Source organism: Mycena indigotica (genome assembly GCF_014461135.1).
Source record: "Mycena indigotica strain 171206Taipei chromosome Unknown Mind.scaff0001, whole genome shotgun sequence".
Lineage (NCBI taxonomy): Eukaryota > Fungi > Basidiomycota > Agaricomycetes > Agaricales > Mycenaceae > Mycena > Mycena indigotica.
In genome coordinates this window covers 5,684,260-5,697,903 of record NW_023503000.1, presented here as the reverse complement: position 1 = coordinate 5,697,903, position 13,644 = coordinate 5,684,260, and the positions used below count along the sequence as shown (strand labels likewise).

The following is a 13,644-nucleotide window of genomic DNA, read 5'->3' as shown; positions in this document are numbered from 1 at the left end:
GTGGTTTACAATATCCATTGTGCAACCGACGGGCCGCCGGGCAAGGGAGAGCGAGGGGCAGAGGAATGTCTTGCTGCTGTGTGTTGCCGGGAAGCCTTGAAGGCGACTGAACGTGAGCTTAAACCCTCTGGTAGGGCCTGTGATCGCGGCAACACATTCAGTACAGGGTTAAAGTTTTCTGCGCGCCTTGCATTGTTTGGAATGCTCCTGAATGCCTTCGGGACGCGCCATACTGGCCTTGATGTTACGGAAGGTGGTGTGTCAGTTCTGGTCTGTTTTGGACGACCGCTTGCAGTGTTTTTTGCTTTGTAATAATGATGATCTTTTGGACTGAACGTTTTGGCCTCTCATTCGACAAATTTTCTTGTGAATCCACTTGCGAAGGGTCACAGAGCAGAGTCCGAAGTGGGTTGTGCTTACTCTGATCAAAATTGCCGACCACCGGAAGGCTCTGACGCGTCTCATTGCCTGTCCAGCGTCATCAAACTTGTTGTCGCGTCCCCATTTCGAGGGCTGAACGCCTGTGCCGGCTCTGCATACTTAGTGGATGTGGAGGATGAGGCTCACGCGCTTCTGGGATGTGAGGCTAACGAAGAGTTGGTAACACTTAGGCACGCTTTCTTGGAAGACATCATTGCGCCACAGAGGTTTGACTTCGAGCAGGATTTAACGTTCCTTAATAGGTCTGTGGTGGTGCAGTTGGCTAGGTACACTTTCGATGTCTGACATAAATGTGTATCGTGCAGCGGTGCAGTGGGTACCGGGAGGATATAATTTGAAAGCGTAGATGACATGAAGATTGCTCCGGGAGAGGCTGATGATACATCATTGGTTTTCACAACGATTCCCGTCTTCATTTATCTGTAGCGTACATGAGCCTGTTTCCTTGTAGGGACCTACTTTCTTTCTTTTCACTGAAGGCGGCACTGCAAATCAGCCATCATGATGCAACTGGCAGCCGCGCCGTTGTCACCGCGCCGGCCATCTTTTCAGAATCTTTCTCCCCTTTGAGCTTTGCGCCTTGCACTCCACTACAACGCCGCGTTTGCTCCGCGTCCCCGCCAATGGGCCATGGCACATATGTCCGACGTATCCCGACCTCCGCGCCGACCGGCTATTCGCACGGGTCAAGCCGGCGTCCTTCGCTCGCGGCGCCGAATCACGCCGTACCTTGCCCCATGTGGATATCCCGGGCCGACTTCAACCACAAGCCCGAGGTGCCCGGCGGTTTCTATCTCACCGACAGTGTCATTGCTGCAGCGCAATTCGCGTGTTGGGGCGCAGTGAGAGAAGGACTCAGATTCCAACCGGCAAAAGTTGATGTCTTCGGTATGTTGTTTCAATCCCTCTAAGCTGAGGGAGGACGCTGATCGTATGAACCATCCGTTGCAGAGTACACCTGGAACGGAGTTGGTGCTGACGTATTCGAGTTTCCGGGCTAGACGCATTAAGACTGGCTAAATGTACGTGTGTTCACCGCTGACTAAGCGCAACTCACCCACATGGCTGTTGCAGTTCCAAGTGTACAACAGCCTTGAGGATACCACCAGGGAGAATCTCTGCACAGTCGGCGCAGACCGCTCTAGCGTTCTGGCGGCTTGTCTTGGTGGTGGCCTCCGAGAATCACGAGGGATCAAAGTTTGGCCCGAAACGGATCCGATCTCCGCTGATGATTTCAATTTCCCCAAAGGACGTGCGTGCACCCGCGGATCGTCACATGTGCACAGCCGCTAGCCTGCAACTCGATCACGTGCTTCGTCGTTTTTTGGCCTGAGGCCAAGGCCAGCGATCCGCTATTAGATCTGCCCAATTTTGAAAAGAAAAAAAGCTGGCTTTGGCTTTTTGTTTCATCGAGATTGACGGGAACGCGAGCGGCGATGGCTGGTGCAAATCCCTGGACCCTCACGCGGTCCTCCAATCCTTGCGCCACACAGTCCACACCGGTGAACGAGGTTGTGGAAGCCGTGTCGAGCTACGCGCTATGTCCACTGCCATGTACTTGATGCCTCAGGCGCCAAACAAACCCCATGAGAAGCCCGAGCTTTGATGAAGAGAGGCCTACTAAGGGAGAGAAAGACAGTCTGAGCCAACCAGTGGCCATGGCTCTTCCGTCGATATCCCCATTGACAGAAATGTACATGTGTGCTCAACCGTCCTCAATTGGTCCTCAACGTGGCTGAGCGCTCGAATTTTGAAACGGGTCTTTCGAATTTCCAACCTGCTCACGGAATTCGACACGCCTGTCACGGTGAGCAAACTATAAGGATGCACTTGGGGTCTGGGAAGGGCATCGTCGTCGGTTCATTCCTTTCTGCAACTAGTCCTAGTCCTCCCCCGGCCTATTCCTTTCCCTTCAACTTCTTGCGGCCAGACCGGCTTTTCTTTTCCTTCACTTCTGTTTGCGCTAGATCGCAACTTTCTTCTTCATTCGCCCCCCCCTCCACCGTAACGCCCTTCTGCTACGATGCGCTTCCCGACAAGCTTCCTGGTCTCGCTCCTCCTGACAGTGCCCGCGTTGGGCAGTCTCGAGCCACCTACCGAGGCGGACGACGCCGAGCTAATGGTGAGCCGAGTTGCTTCCTTCTGCTGTACCTTTCCTGAAGCGGCTTACGTTATAGGCGCTTGAGGCTCGTGCAGCGCGCAGGGCCCGCAGTTTGAACAAGCGGGTACGTAATCTCGTGTTTGTTTGTCAGCCACGCCGCTCACCGAATCGGTACATAGGCGACGAATCCTCCGGCAAAAGCGCCGGCAAAAGCGCCAGTCAAAGCGCCCGCCCAAGCACCAGTCAAAGCACCGGTCAAAGCACCCGCCCCAGCGCCGGCCAAAGCGCCAGCAGCAGCCCCAGTCAAAGCACCCGCCCAAGCGCCCGCTAAGGCCCCTGCAAAGGCTCCGCCACCTGCCGCCAAAGCACCTGCCAAAGCACCTGCCAAGGCCCCCGCGAAAGCGCCCTCACCAAAGAAGGCGGCGTGCCAGGCACAGATCGCCAAGGCGTTGCAAGCCCGATATGCGGAATTCGGGCTAAACCGCCACGAGGCACGTGCTGGCGTAAAGCACCCTAGCGGGAAGGGCCGCATCACGGTCTTCCACGGCACCGATCCAAGACAGTCCGCCTCCCTGATGGCCGGCGTGAACCTGGCGAAGACCGCTGCAAAAGGCGACTTCAACCACAGTCCCGAGGTGCCCGGCGGGTTCTATCTCACCGACAGTGTCATTGCTGCAGCACAATTCATGTGCTGGGCCGCAGTGATACCAGGATTTGAACCGGCAAAAGTTGATGTCTTTGGTATGTTGTTTCAATCCCTCTAAGCTGAGAATCGTATGAACCACGTTGCAGAGTACTCCTGGAACGGAGTTGGCGCTAGCGTACACGAGTTTCCGGGCCAGACGGACGACTGGGGCAATGTGCGTGTGTTTACCGCTTAGCAATCAAACTCACCCACATGGTTGTTCCAGTTCCAAGTTTATAACAGCGAAGAGGTCACCAACAGGGAGAATGTCAACCATTTCTTCCATTCCGAAGCCATCGAGATCTACAAAAACGTGATGATTACCGGGCCGATGGACGCCCGCTCCGGTGTGTCTTCTCTTCCAAGTTTTACTAGACCTGCTGCTCATGCTATGCAGATGACACGCTGACCAACGAGTTCCACCAATACGCCATCGTCAATCAACCTGCAGTGAACACGCGCCTCAGGCTGGTCGCGCGCCACCAAAACATCATCTGCAAGAACGTGCCCCAGGGCAATGCGCTGACGCCGACGCTGTACATCAAGGGCCAGGGCGGGAACCCCGGTTTCCAGACCCTCCTTACGAAGCTTCAGACACCGAACCTTGTGTCGGCGTTGGAAAATTGTGCTTGAGTAGGTGGTGGAGATGGGTTGTAGCACTTACTAGTTGAGTAGTAAACTTTAAAAAGACAACTTTCGATGACACTGTCCTTCACGCATTCGTGCCAGACGCCGGTTTGGCTGGGTCAGGCCTCTGTTGGGCTTCAGCAAGTCAACTATGTAATGCCTCGCGGACATATGCGAGCATTCAAGGCCCAAGTCCGACAAGTAGCGCGAAGAGAGGGCGTTTGTGAAGTGTCTTCAAGACAACACAGCAGAGCGCTGCACGGCGCATATTTGACCGAAATCCTCGTTGTCGTGGGAGAGCGCTGCCACGTCAGGGAAGGTGTGACCGTGACGCGTGGCGGTGACGCCACGCGACGCCCACCAGCTTTTACGGCGACAACATCACCGACGACTAGGACGACATTGACCCAGACTTCGACAGCCAGCGACGGCTGAGCATCATCTTCCTAATTCCCCACTGTGGTTTACAATATCCATTGTGCAACCGACGGGCCGCCGGGCAAGGGAGAGCGAGGGGGCAAGAGGAATGGTGTTTCCGTTTTGGTCTGTCTTGGACGATGCGATGGAACGCTTTTTTGCTTTGTAATAATAATAATAATAATGATCTTTTGGACTGAACGTTTTAGCCTCTCATTCGACAAGCTTTTGCTTCGTTGTTTTAGTTGTGAACCGATTGAAGGCAGTATCGACCGAAACAAGTATACGGGAATGAGGTATCTCTTCAAAGGAACTGTCTATATACGTGTTAAGGTGCCTTGGGCCGCGGGTAGAGTTGTGTCGTGTCGTCCTCTATACAGACTCGCCACGTTTTCCAATGGAAAGCTGGGTCGGTGCCGAGTTCCAGGTACATCGAGAGCTCCTTTAGCCATGGGGCTGCTTCGACTATGCCTTTAGCTTCATCGTAGAGCTTATTAAGATGCACCCAGTATTTTTTGGATTTCTGACTGAAAGGCGGGTTGCCAAAACGATCGGGCATCTCGGGATGGAGCCGAAAGACGCACAACTGCTTGATACCGGAGACACAAGCACGAATTCGCGGCTGCATGCAAGTTAGTAAGGTACGAGAGAAGGCACTGAGAGCACGCACGAAAGGGTCCCAGAGCCCTGCCAAGCCAGGCTCTCTATGCACCCAACAGCGCCGTATCTCTAGTTCTTCGACCAAAGGAAACATGGAGGGAAGCTCAGTGAGGAGAGCTTCGTCAGAGACGAGGTCGACCGCTGAGCGAATAATATACGATATTTGGAGAACTCTAAGCTGGGGTAGATGTGCACGGCGTAGGATTGCGAGAAGGGCTCCGGGCTTCATTTCCACCCGATGATAATTCGGGACTCGCTCAAAAGGGTACATTGACACTGCCAGCTTCTCGAGGGATGAGGGGAGAAAGTCAAGCAGTCTTTCTTCGGCCGCGATCGAAGACATTTGGAACGATTTCAGGGAGGAGAAGAAAGTCTGCGGTGACGACGGATGGGAGGATGGATCATTGAGGACGATGGGCATCAGTGGCCTTGGGTCAGTTGGATGGCGCGCAAGCATCAGACCAATCGAACGCAGCTTCGGCATAAGCTCCAGCAAGCGAAGGAACTTCGTTGTTTGAGAGTGCTCTCCTGTGCCAGAACGAACTTCTGTTTCTGAGTTTAGGGTGAGCGAAAGGTCTCCACTTGTCGAATCAGATGGAATATCTTCCTCCGTCGCCTCCAAAAGCACACTTGCACTTTGATGATGAAAATGCTCTTCCGGCCAATAACCCTCCACATAGAGCTCCTGTAGCTCACCCCATGGCGCCAAACTATCCATTGCCCGTAGCAAGAGCTCGCTAGGAACGTAGATTTGTTTCACAGTCGTGCGACAAGCGGAAAGAACAGCATTTATATTGTCTTGTTCCCTTCCGAGAATTAAAGGTGGCCGTCGCGCAGCGCAAATCGCCCGTTCTGGACCGAATGTGTCTTCAAAATAAGCAAATGGATAGTCGAAATTGTCGATCAAAAGCGGACTGGATTGTTTGGGAATATTGAAATGTTTCCCTGTTAACCAGGATGCGTCCAACATTAGTGTGAAGGTAGAGGTGGCGGCGTTGAGCGCATCAACAAGCTCTGGCCACAACCCTCCATCCATGTTGTTGGCGATTGTAAGCATTCGGAGGGAGCGCATATGGGGCAGAGCACCCCTCAAAAGTGTCGCCGTTTCGCTTCGAATGTCGTCGGCGGTAGAATCGGTGAAGGAGGTGAAACCGGCAGCAGTAATCGTGAGTTGTCTGGTGATTTGTCATGAACGGCTCGAGTCGAGGCAATGGAGCACTCAACCGGATGTAAGGTAAGATACTCTCTGGAGCAAAGCGTCGTAAAGCTGGTCTCCAGATCACATTCGCAAAGAGCTGGGCTAGTAGAGCTTCGCGGTAAGTGCGACACACTCTCGAGGCTTGTTTCCGGTCCCGGCGCTCCATGAATCCGAATATGACGAGGAGAACATCGCGGTTCAGAACTCCGATGTTCGTGATAGCAGAATGGTGAGGTGAATTGAGAGTAGAGGGATTCGCAGTATCTTGGTGCATTCCGGGTAGCTTGAAAGGCACAATTGCAACTTGAACTTGGAAAGCGCAACACACTGGCGGTGGACAGATAGACGGTAGCGGTGGGGACTCGGGGAGGAGGTGATGGTTTAACCAGAGCAACAACCAGAAGGACAGGTCGTTCTTATTGCTGTTTGTTTGTTTGCCGTGTTACTGTGGGTGTGGTCAAAGTGACATCTCCGTCGTTCGTCTTCTGTCTGCCCTGAGCAATACCATACATTATTGAAGAATATACGCACCAATTACAGGCCAGATCCATTCCGTTCTTATTCAAATGCACCAAAATTCCCATCCGTTCACCAACTTTAGACTTCACAGTTGCAACTGGGTGAACTATTTTGAGATAAGAATTCCAGGAGAGAGCAGCCAATTGCCGTCATTCGAGCTGAGTGTTGTAAAATTGGGTTGTCTATGCGCGTGTGTTGTGAGTGTTTGTCTTCAGTCTGTCACGCTTGACTAATGGTTGCTTGAGGATATGTCGTGGTCAGGCTGGCCCATACCGACTTGATATATTTACACTATAACTCTACAACATCTACTTGCAATCAGGGAAGCCCAGCGAGCCATAGCCAGTCCAGTCAGGATGGCATGCACGGAAGTGGTGGGTCTTGTCAATCTCTTCAAGCTCATCGATCTCCTCCTTGGTCAAATCGACGACAACAGCGTTGGCTGGCGCCCGTAAGCTTTCAGCGGATAGGACATTTTACAGGACTTACAAAGAATGCGGGTGTTGGTGACTGACTTGGGGAGGACGGTGACATTCGACTTGTTGGCTTGGAGCGAGATGAGGATGTTGGCAGGCTCGACGCTGTGCTTGGCCGCGAGTTTCTTGACAACCTCGTTGGTAAGCAGGGGCGAGTTGTCGGAACCCAGTGGCGAGTAGGCGGTGATTACGATGCCCTGTTTCTCGCAATACTCAACAACGTCGTGCTGTGGGCAGGACCTGAGAGTTTGATAAACATGATGTTTATTGCTACAATATTTAACTCACGGATGGAGCTCGATCTGGTTGACGGCGGGGATAACAGTAGCCACAGCGAGCAGACGCTCCAGGAATTCAACGCTGAAGTTGGAGACACCAATGGCGCGGAGTTTCTCAGGGTGAGCCTTGTAAAGACGCTCCATCGACTTCCATGTATCGAGCCAATCAACGGAGTAGTCGGGGAGTGGCGGGTTGTCCTTGGTATGAGGAGCAGGCCAATGCATCAACCCTACGAACGATTAAATGAAGTTTGGCTCGAGAAAAGGCGACAAACAGAGATCAAGATAATCGGTCCCAAGCTTGCTGAGAGACGACTCGAGTGCACCATCGGGGTCCTTCTGGTCCGGGTTATCCAGCTTGGTGGTCAAGAAGAACGATTCGCGAGGGACACCAGATGCCTTGATGCCCTGGCCGACCTCTGCTTCATTCTGGTAAGCGGCAGCGGTGTCGATGCTGGTGTACCCATTCTTGAGGGCAAACTCCACAGCGTGCTCAACAGCGCCTGGCAAATCGATCAGTGAAATCGATGAAGGAGAAGGTCAATGGCTCACCAGGCTTGCTCTTCCACGTCCCCAGCCCAACAGTGGGCATCGACGCGCCAGTGTTCAACTTGACCGACTTCGAGGCAGGCATAGCGACTTGGCAGGGGGAGCAAACACTGTCCCTCGTTTTATAGCAGCGCCATCGATATCAGGTCATGTGGAGGGAAAATCCTCGGAGCGGTGTCGCGCACGGGCCGCAAAGCCCCCGCACTCTCAGCCCTTGGCGAATATCAAAGAAATTTGCCATGTAGCCATAGTTGGAGATGGAGGATACACTCAGACTGGGTGTCCACGAAAAAAGAAGCTACATACGTCACATCAAACGCGGTCACGGGTCCTCCCGTGAATCGTGGAGCTGACAGAATCAACTTCGATGACGAGTTTACTTAGTTTGGACAGTCGGTTTAGAACCAAATTGTGGCAGCTGGGACATTGATCAAGGACACTCTTGAAATACACTCAGGACATTAGGCTCGTATTGCCGCGAGTGGAGTCAGGGCGGCACGAAGCACGTCCATGGATCCACCATCCTCTGCCAAAACACCGATGTCCTTGTAGTCGTCGTGATTAAGTATATCATCTAGTAGTTCCCCTGCACCTGATAAGTAGGCGACATGGGCGCAGGCGCAATGCAGAATGAGGAGGCGAGCGTCCGGCAAAGGAAGATCTGTCCGCGCCTCAGCGATTCGGTGGATAGGAGCCCAGTTTCGGAAGATGATTTTCTCGTTTATCATCTCAGCAGTACGTTGACGTCCATCCCCCATGAACTTGACAAGATAGGTGTCCTAGTTATAGGTTAGATTTTGTTAGAATCAGAGTGATTGCAAGAGTACAAAAAATGTAAGCACCTCCTCGCCTTTGACTGGTTGAAAAGTCATTTGAAGTTCACCGAAGAGGTGGTGAACATTGGAAGTAAGCGAGATGATATTGCAAAGGTTTGAGGACCTTGTTTCGCTCGCTGCCTTATTGGCTGTACGGAGCAGACTATCCACGAGCGTCTCCATGCCGAAGTCACGAAGAATACGCAAGGCAGTCGCTTCGTTGTTTTCCTGACGGAGGAATTCATCAGAAGGTCGAAAAACACAAAAATCGCTAACTCTGATGCTGCTGGGTTCAACATTTTCGAAGAGTGAATTGTTCAGGATATGGCAAGTTTCCACCAGGTTCCGGTAGTAGTTCTCTTCGCTACTTTTCAGTTGCATACTGAGCTTCTCTCTGGTCTTGAGTGACTTGTTATCATAGATGCCCGTCACCGCGCATCTATAGTAGTCGCGTGCAAGCGCCTGAGTGAGGCATAAGCAGTCATTCAACGAGGGACAGTTTTATAGAAAAGCTTACTCGAGTTCTTGGAGATGAGCGAGCACCAGTTTGCAATTCGACATCGTGTGCATCGCCAGCGTGATCAGAGGAAGCGCGGGAGGAGTGGCTGGACGCGATTCCTTCTTTGCTCTTCGTGCGAACTACATATAGTCCAGTGAGCAGTGAAAGAGAGAGAGAAAAGCTACCACATACACGGGCATATTAGATGGTCAACATAGCGTTGGCCATGCGCATAAATTGCCGTCTCATCTGGGGAGGAGACGACTTCCTTGTGGACTTGGGTAAGAGGCTTGTTGCCAAGAGCAGTCTCACGCAGCTCGAAAAACTGTTGATAGAGAAAACCAACAACGCGGGCATTCACGATATTGGCTGCGTTGAGCTGTCGGCTGGCTTCGTTCTTGGACATATTGTACGAATTGACAGCGGAAGATTCTGCTTCAAGAACAGAAATATATGAGCTCTCTACCACAGCATTCTCGGGCCACTTGAAATTTGGGAGAACAGGCTTGGTGAGTGGCAGAGACATGTTCGTAGCGTGCAACAAAAAAAGTGACTGTCGTGACTGTCCAGATCCATCATAACGCGTGTTGCGTTGGTGCTCTGGGTTCGATATTGTCATTAGTCGAAGGCAACGAGGAGAAATATAGGAACTACACGATATTCAGACGGATCCGAGTCAGGGTAGGCATGAAAGCTTCAAGTTGAAGTTGCGAAGTTGTACAAGAACATGAGCTCAACCAGGCACTCTGGATCCTCGGTATCACCAGTAAGTACCACGAGTTCAACTTGTCGAGTTGAGGTTGTCGAAGCCTTGGCCGCATTTCATCGTTGCGTTCAAGTGACGTCTGCAAAGAAACATGATCAGTCAGCGATGAGTCATCACGGAGTCTGTCTGTTTTGAACTTCCAGGAAGCGACGCAACGTTATCCCATCTTCCTCAGCTTTGTCTTATCAAGCATCCGCTCAACTAATCCTCGCTCAATAACCACACGGGCTCAAGCTTCTACCGTGGCTAGTATAAGATGAAGACTTGCGCGTCCCTGAACTCACTCAACTCAACCTCTATCAGTAGCCTAAATCCTAATGGCTCCTTCATTTCCTCTTGCAGGGCTTGCTTCGGATGGTTGGTCGACCGATAAAGAGGCCACGGCGACCTGTTTCTGCGGAGCCGTTCAGCTGGCATTCGTGAGTTTGCAATTCTGGCGCTTCAAAGTTGACCTGAGCTCATCAACAGCCTATTGAAGGCCCTGGCCTTATCAACAGCTTTGTCTGTCACTGTTCCGACTGCAGAAAGATCACCGCCAGCATGTTTGCCTCTAACTTTACCATCGACGACCGCTACCTACGCCACGTGCGGGGGAAGGAAAACCTGAAGACCTTTGCGCAATCCAAGACTATTGGATCAGGCAAGCTCATGACCAACCATTTCTGCGCGACGTGTGGCAGTCTCATGTACCGGGTCGGCGAAGCCTTTCCTGGCCAGTCGATCCTTCGTCTCGGCACGGTTGATGATTTCCAATTGAGCGAAACGAAGCTCAAGCCTACGGTCGAGCAATTTACCAAGACCCGGGTTGCTTGGTGCAATCCTATAGAGGGAATGGGCCAATCTAATGGGATGTCGATGTAAATGTACTTTAATATGAACCTGGTCGGAACGGGGAGCACATCACCGGCGTATAAATGGTCCAGAATGGGATAAAAATCCAGGGAAAACCCTAGCGATCACCGTGATCGAGCATAAAACTTTGTCGCCGCTCCCGGCCTAGACTCTGGAAGACCGGAACGAACATGATATCGAGGGTCCTTCCGGGGCAAATTGAGTTGCCACGCGCAAGCCGGACAGGTGAGTTGGGAGTCAAGTAAAAAGGCGGTTGGCTGGTTGATCGAATAGTTGGCGCATATGTCATCCAGTGGAGTAGCTGGGACCCCTCCCTTACTTCATGGCAGAGACCACCACGACCGCCAGTTTGACGCCGACGGACTTTGACATCGAAAAGGTCATCCAACAAGCTACACAAGCTGCGCAGGCCGACGGAAGACCAATCCCACTCCGTGACACTCGAACTCAGCTTTTCGTCGCCAATCTACCGTATAGAGTGCGCTGGCAGGACCTTAAAGACTTGTTTCGAAGAGCAGGCACTGTTCTCAGAGCGGATGTCTCGCTGGGACCTGACAACCGCTCACGAGGCTATGGCACCGTTTTGCTAGCAACTGCAGAAGATGCTGGTAGGGCGGTCGATATGTTTAGCGGCTATTCCTGGCAAGGCCGCATTTTAGAGGTCAGAGCAGACCGGGTCCGCGACTTCGACCAGCCTTTCCCCGAAATCGAGGAGGAGTATGCGCCTATGGGTCGCAATTTGTTTGTGGGCAATGTGCGTCAATTGCTATCATTTCGGTGGCGCTAAATTTCTGCAGCTGCCTTTTCATGTCCAATGGCAAGACCTGAAAGATCTCTTTCGACAAGCAGGCACCATCGTCCGAGCTGATGTCGCATTAGGGCCAGAGGGTCGGTCAAGGGGCTTTGGGACCGTAGTTTTCGCTACGGAGAAAGATGCAAGAAGAGCGGTGACTATGTTCTCCGGGTATGTGTGCTCTGACTTTTCTCTCTGATTCGACTGACCTCGACTAGATATGAATTCAACGGACGAACACTCAAAGTACACTACGACAAGTTTTCGCCAAGTCCGCAGCCATTCGACATCGGTTTGCCGCCCTCGGCTGCGTTTGACCTCGGATTAGGCGCAGATTATACGGCTGAGATCTTTCCTACGCCGCACCCTTTCATCCAACCACGACCTTTCGAGCACTCCATTGCACAATTCCAATCATTACAACTCGACCCACAACTGTCAGAACCACCGGCCACTGTGTCTAGTAGGACGAGTCCGCCAAGTACATCATCAACCGCTCCAAGCACCCCCTCAACATCGGTAAAGCGCAGTCCAACATCCCCACATCCTCATCATCCAGGGCCAATCGCCCTGCCACCACCCCCTGCGATCCCTTCAGATCAAGCCGCTGGCCCAGCAGCATTCAATCCTCCGCCATATGGCCTAACTCCAGCCGGGCTGCCTCCAATAACACCCAGCATGCCGCCATTTTCTTTCCATCCAATGCCTATGCCATCTCCCGGAACCATTCCCCAGCCAGCCGCGGCATCTTACTTCGCAGTCGGTCCGACCACACCAACACATGGTGTCTACTCTGCTCCACACTTCCTGAATGTTACCCCATTGGCAACCCCAACTTCACCACACTTCCCAGCATATATCATGAACCCAGGAGTTCTGCCGAGTCCGGGACTGAATGGTATCGTCATGGGACCACCAAGCGTCGGTGTCTTGTCTCCGGGAGCTTTCTGGGGTCGCGCAGGCGAAAACGGTGGGGTTTTCGGTGCGCCAGGACCTGTTGGTCAGCCGGTGAATGGACAAGTGGGTTCAGTCCATCCTGCTTTTGCGCATCACTTCGGCGGAAGCCCCGGCGTGTTTGGTATGCACTCTATGGGCCCGCCAGAGGAACCCAAGGGGTATTTTGACCTCGCTCCAACGCCCGTGTCTTCGGCCATCAGTCGTGGAATCGAGAAGGAGATTCTCAAGACGCCTGACGGCAAGAAGGATTCGGACTCAGTCGTTGATGTGGTGGTTAAGGAAGAGCCGAGTCCAGATTCGAGTGCGTTGGGTGATGCAGAGACCCAATCGATGGCGGACGCGGAGGAAGAAGTCGAGTTGCTTACACCACCATCAGAGGGGTACAAGGGTCGACGATATTCTTCCTACGACCAACCTCCACCATCACCCATTCGTGAGGGCCGCCGCGCACCCCCTCCACCGATACAACTCCCGTCCAAGACGGGGTCTAGGTAAATCGACGAGGATCCCCTGCCGCTGGCTCGGTATGGGGCTCACAACCGGAACACACTAACTTTTGGAAATGTTATTAATATGTTATGGGCGGGGCACTAGTTCATATGGTCTTGGAGATAGTGTTTTTTTTTCTTCCTTTACTTATAATGTAGCACAATCCTTGCTTTCCTACCAAATGCATTGTTTCTACCGATTGAGGGTACCGTAAGCCTATTAGTATGCTAATTTTTTATACTTGATATCGGCAGGGTGGGTATAAAAATGACGATGCGCTTTTAGACGCGAATTTGTGTCGCTTAAATCTGTCTGTGGACCCACCATCCAACCTGGAGGTCCAAGTCAGACTCGGATGATATCGGGCCGAAGACCGATTGATCAGCAAACGATGGCAGTTAGCATCGTTTCTCTTTGCGTGTGCCATATTATGTGCCAACAGATATGCTTCGATATAAGTAGCTGAGCTCAGAGCAAGCAAGTAGCAAGTCTCCTCAGTTGTGCCGATCCAGCGTTAGATGG

General features: G+C 52.4%; 5 protein-coding genes across 5 annotated transcripts; 2 read left to right on the top strand and 3 right to left on the bottom strand.

Moving 5' to 3' along the window:
- Positions 1-4,599: 4,599 nt before the first annotated feature.
- On the bottom strand, positions 4,600-6,403 carry MIND_00159400 (uncharacterized protein; the record flags this gene model as incomplete). Its single annotated transcript, XM_037358519.1, has 3 exons — positions 4,600-4,893; positions 4,942-6,106; positions 6,156-6,403. The coding sequence occupies 3 exons, from the start codon at positions 6,401-6,403 to the stop codon at positions 4,600-4,602; spliced, it is 1,707 nt and encodes a 568-aa protein (XP_037226429.1).
- Positions 6,404-6,956: 553 nt separating this feature from the next.
- MIND_00159300 (Aldo-keto reductase) lies at positions 6,957-8,036 on the bottom strand (the record flags this gene model as incomplete). Its single annotated transcript, XM_037358518.1, has 5 exons — positions 6,957-7,090; positions 7,138-7,364; positions 7,413-7,632; positions 7,678-7,905; positions 7,955-8,036. 5 exons carry the CDS (start codon positions 8,034-8,036, stop codon positions 6,957-6,959), a joined length of 891 nt encoding a protein of 296 aa, XP_037226428.1.
- Positions 8,037-8,412: 376 nt separating this feature from the next.
- MIND_00159200 (uncharacterized protein) lies at positions 8,413-9,791 on the bottom strand (the record flags this gene model as incomplete). Its single annotated transcript, XM_037358517.1, has 5 exons — positions 8,413-8,730; positions 8,794-8,994; positions 9,043-9,228; positions 9,284-9,405; positions 9,458-9,791. 5 exons carry the CDS (start codon positions 9,789-9,791, stop codon positions 8,413-8,415), a joined length of 1,161 nt encoding a protein of 386 aa, XP_037226427.1.
- Positions 9,792-10,348: 557 nt separating this feature from the next.
- On the top strand, positions 10,349-10,892 carry MIND_00159100 (GFA domain-containing protein; the record flags this gene model as incomplete). Its single annotated transcript, XM_037358516.1, has 2 exons — positions 10,349-10,450; positions 10,500-10,892. The coding sequence occupies 2 exons, from the start codon at positions 10,349-10,351 to the stop codon at positions 10,890-10,892; spliced, it is 495 nt and encodes a 164-aa protein (XP_037226426.1).
- Positions 10,893-11,205: 313 nt separating this feature from the next.
- Positions 11,206-13,128, top strand: MIND_00159000 (Telomere maintenance protein; the record flags this gene model as incomplete). The annotated part of the gene is made up of 3 exons (XM_037358515.1): positions 11,206-11,637; positions 11,681-11,847; positions 11,895-13,128. The coding sequence occupies 3 exons, from the start codon at positions 11,206-11,208 to the stop codon at positions 13,126-13,128; spliced, it is 1,833 nt and encodes a 610-aa protein (XP_037226425.1).
- Between the last annotated feature and the right edge of the window lie 516 nt (positions 13,129-13,644).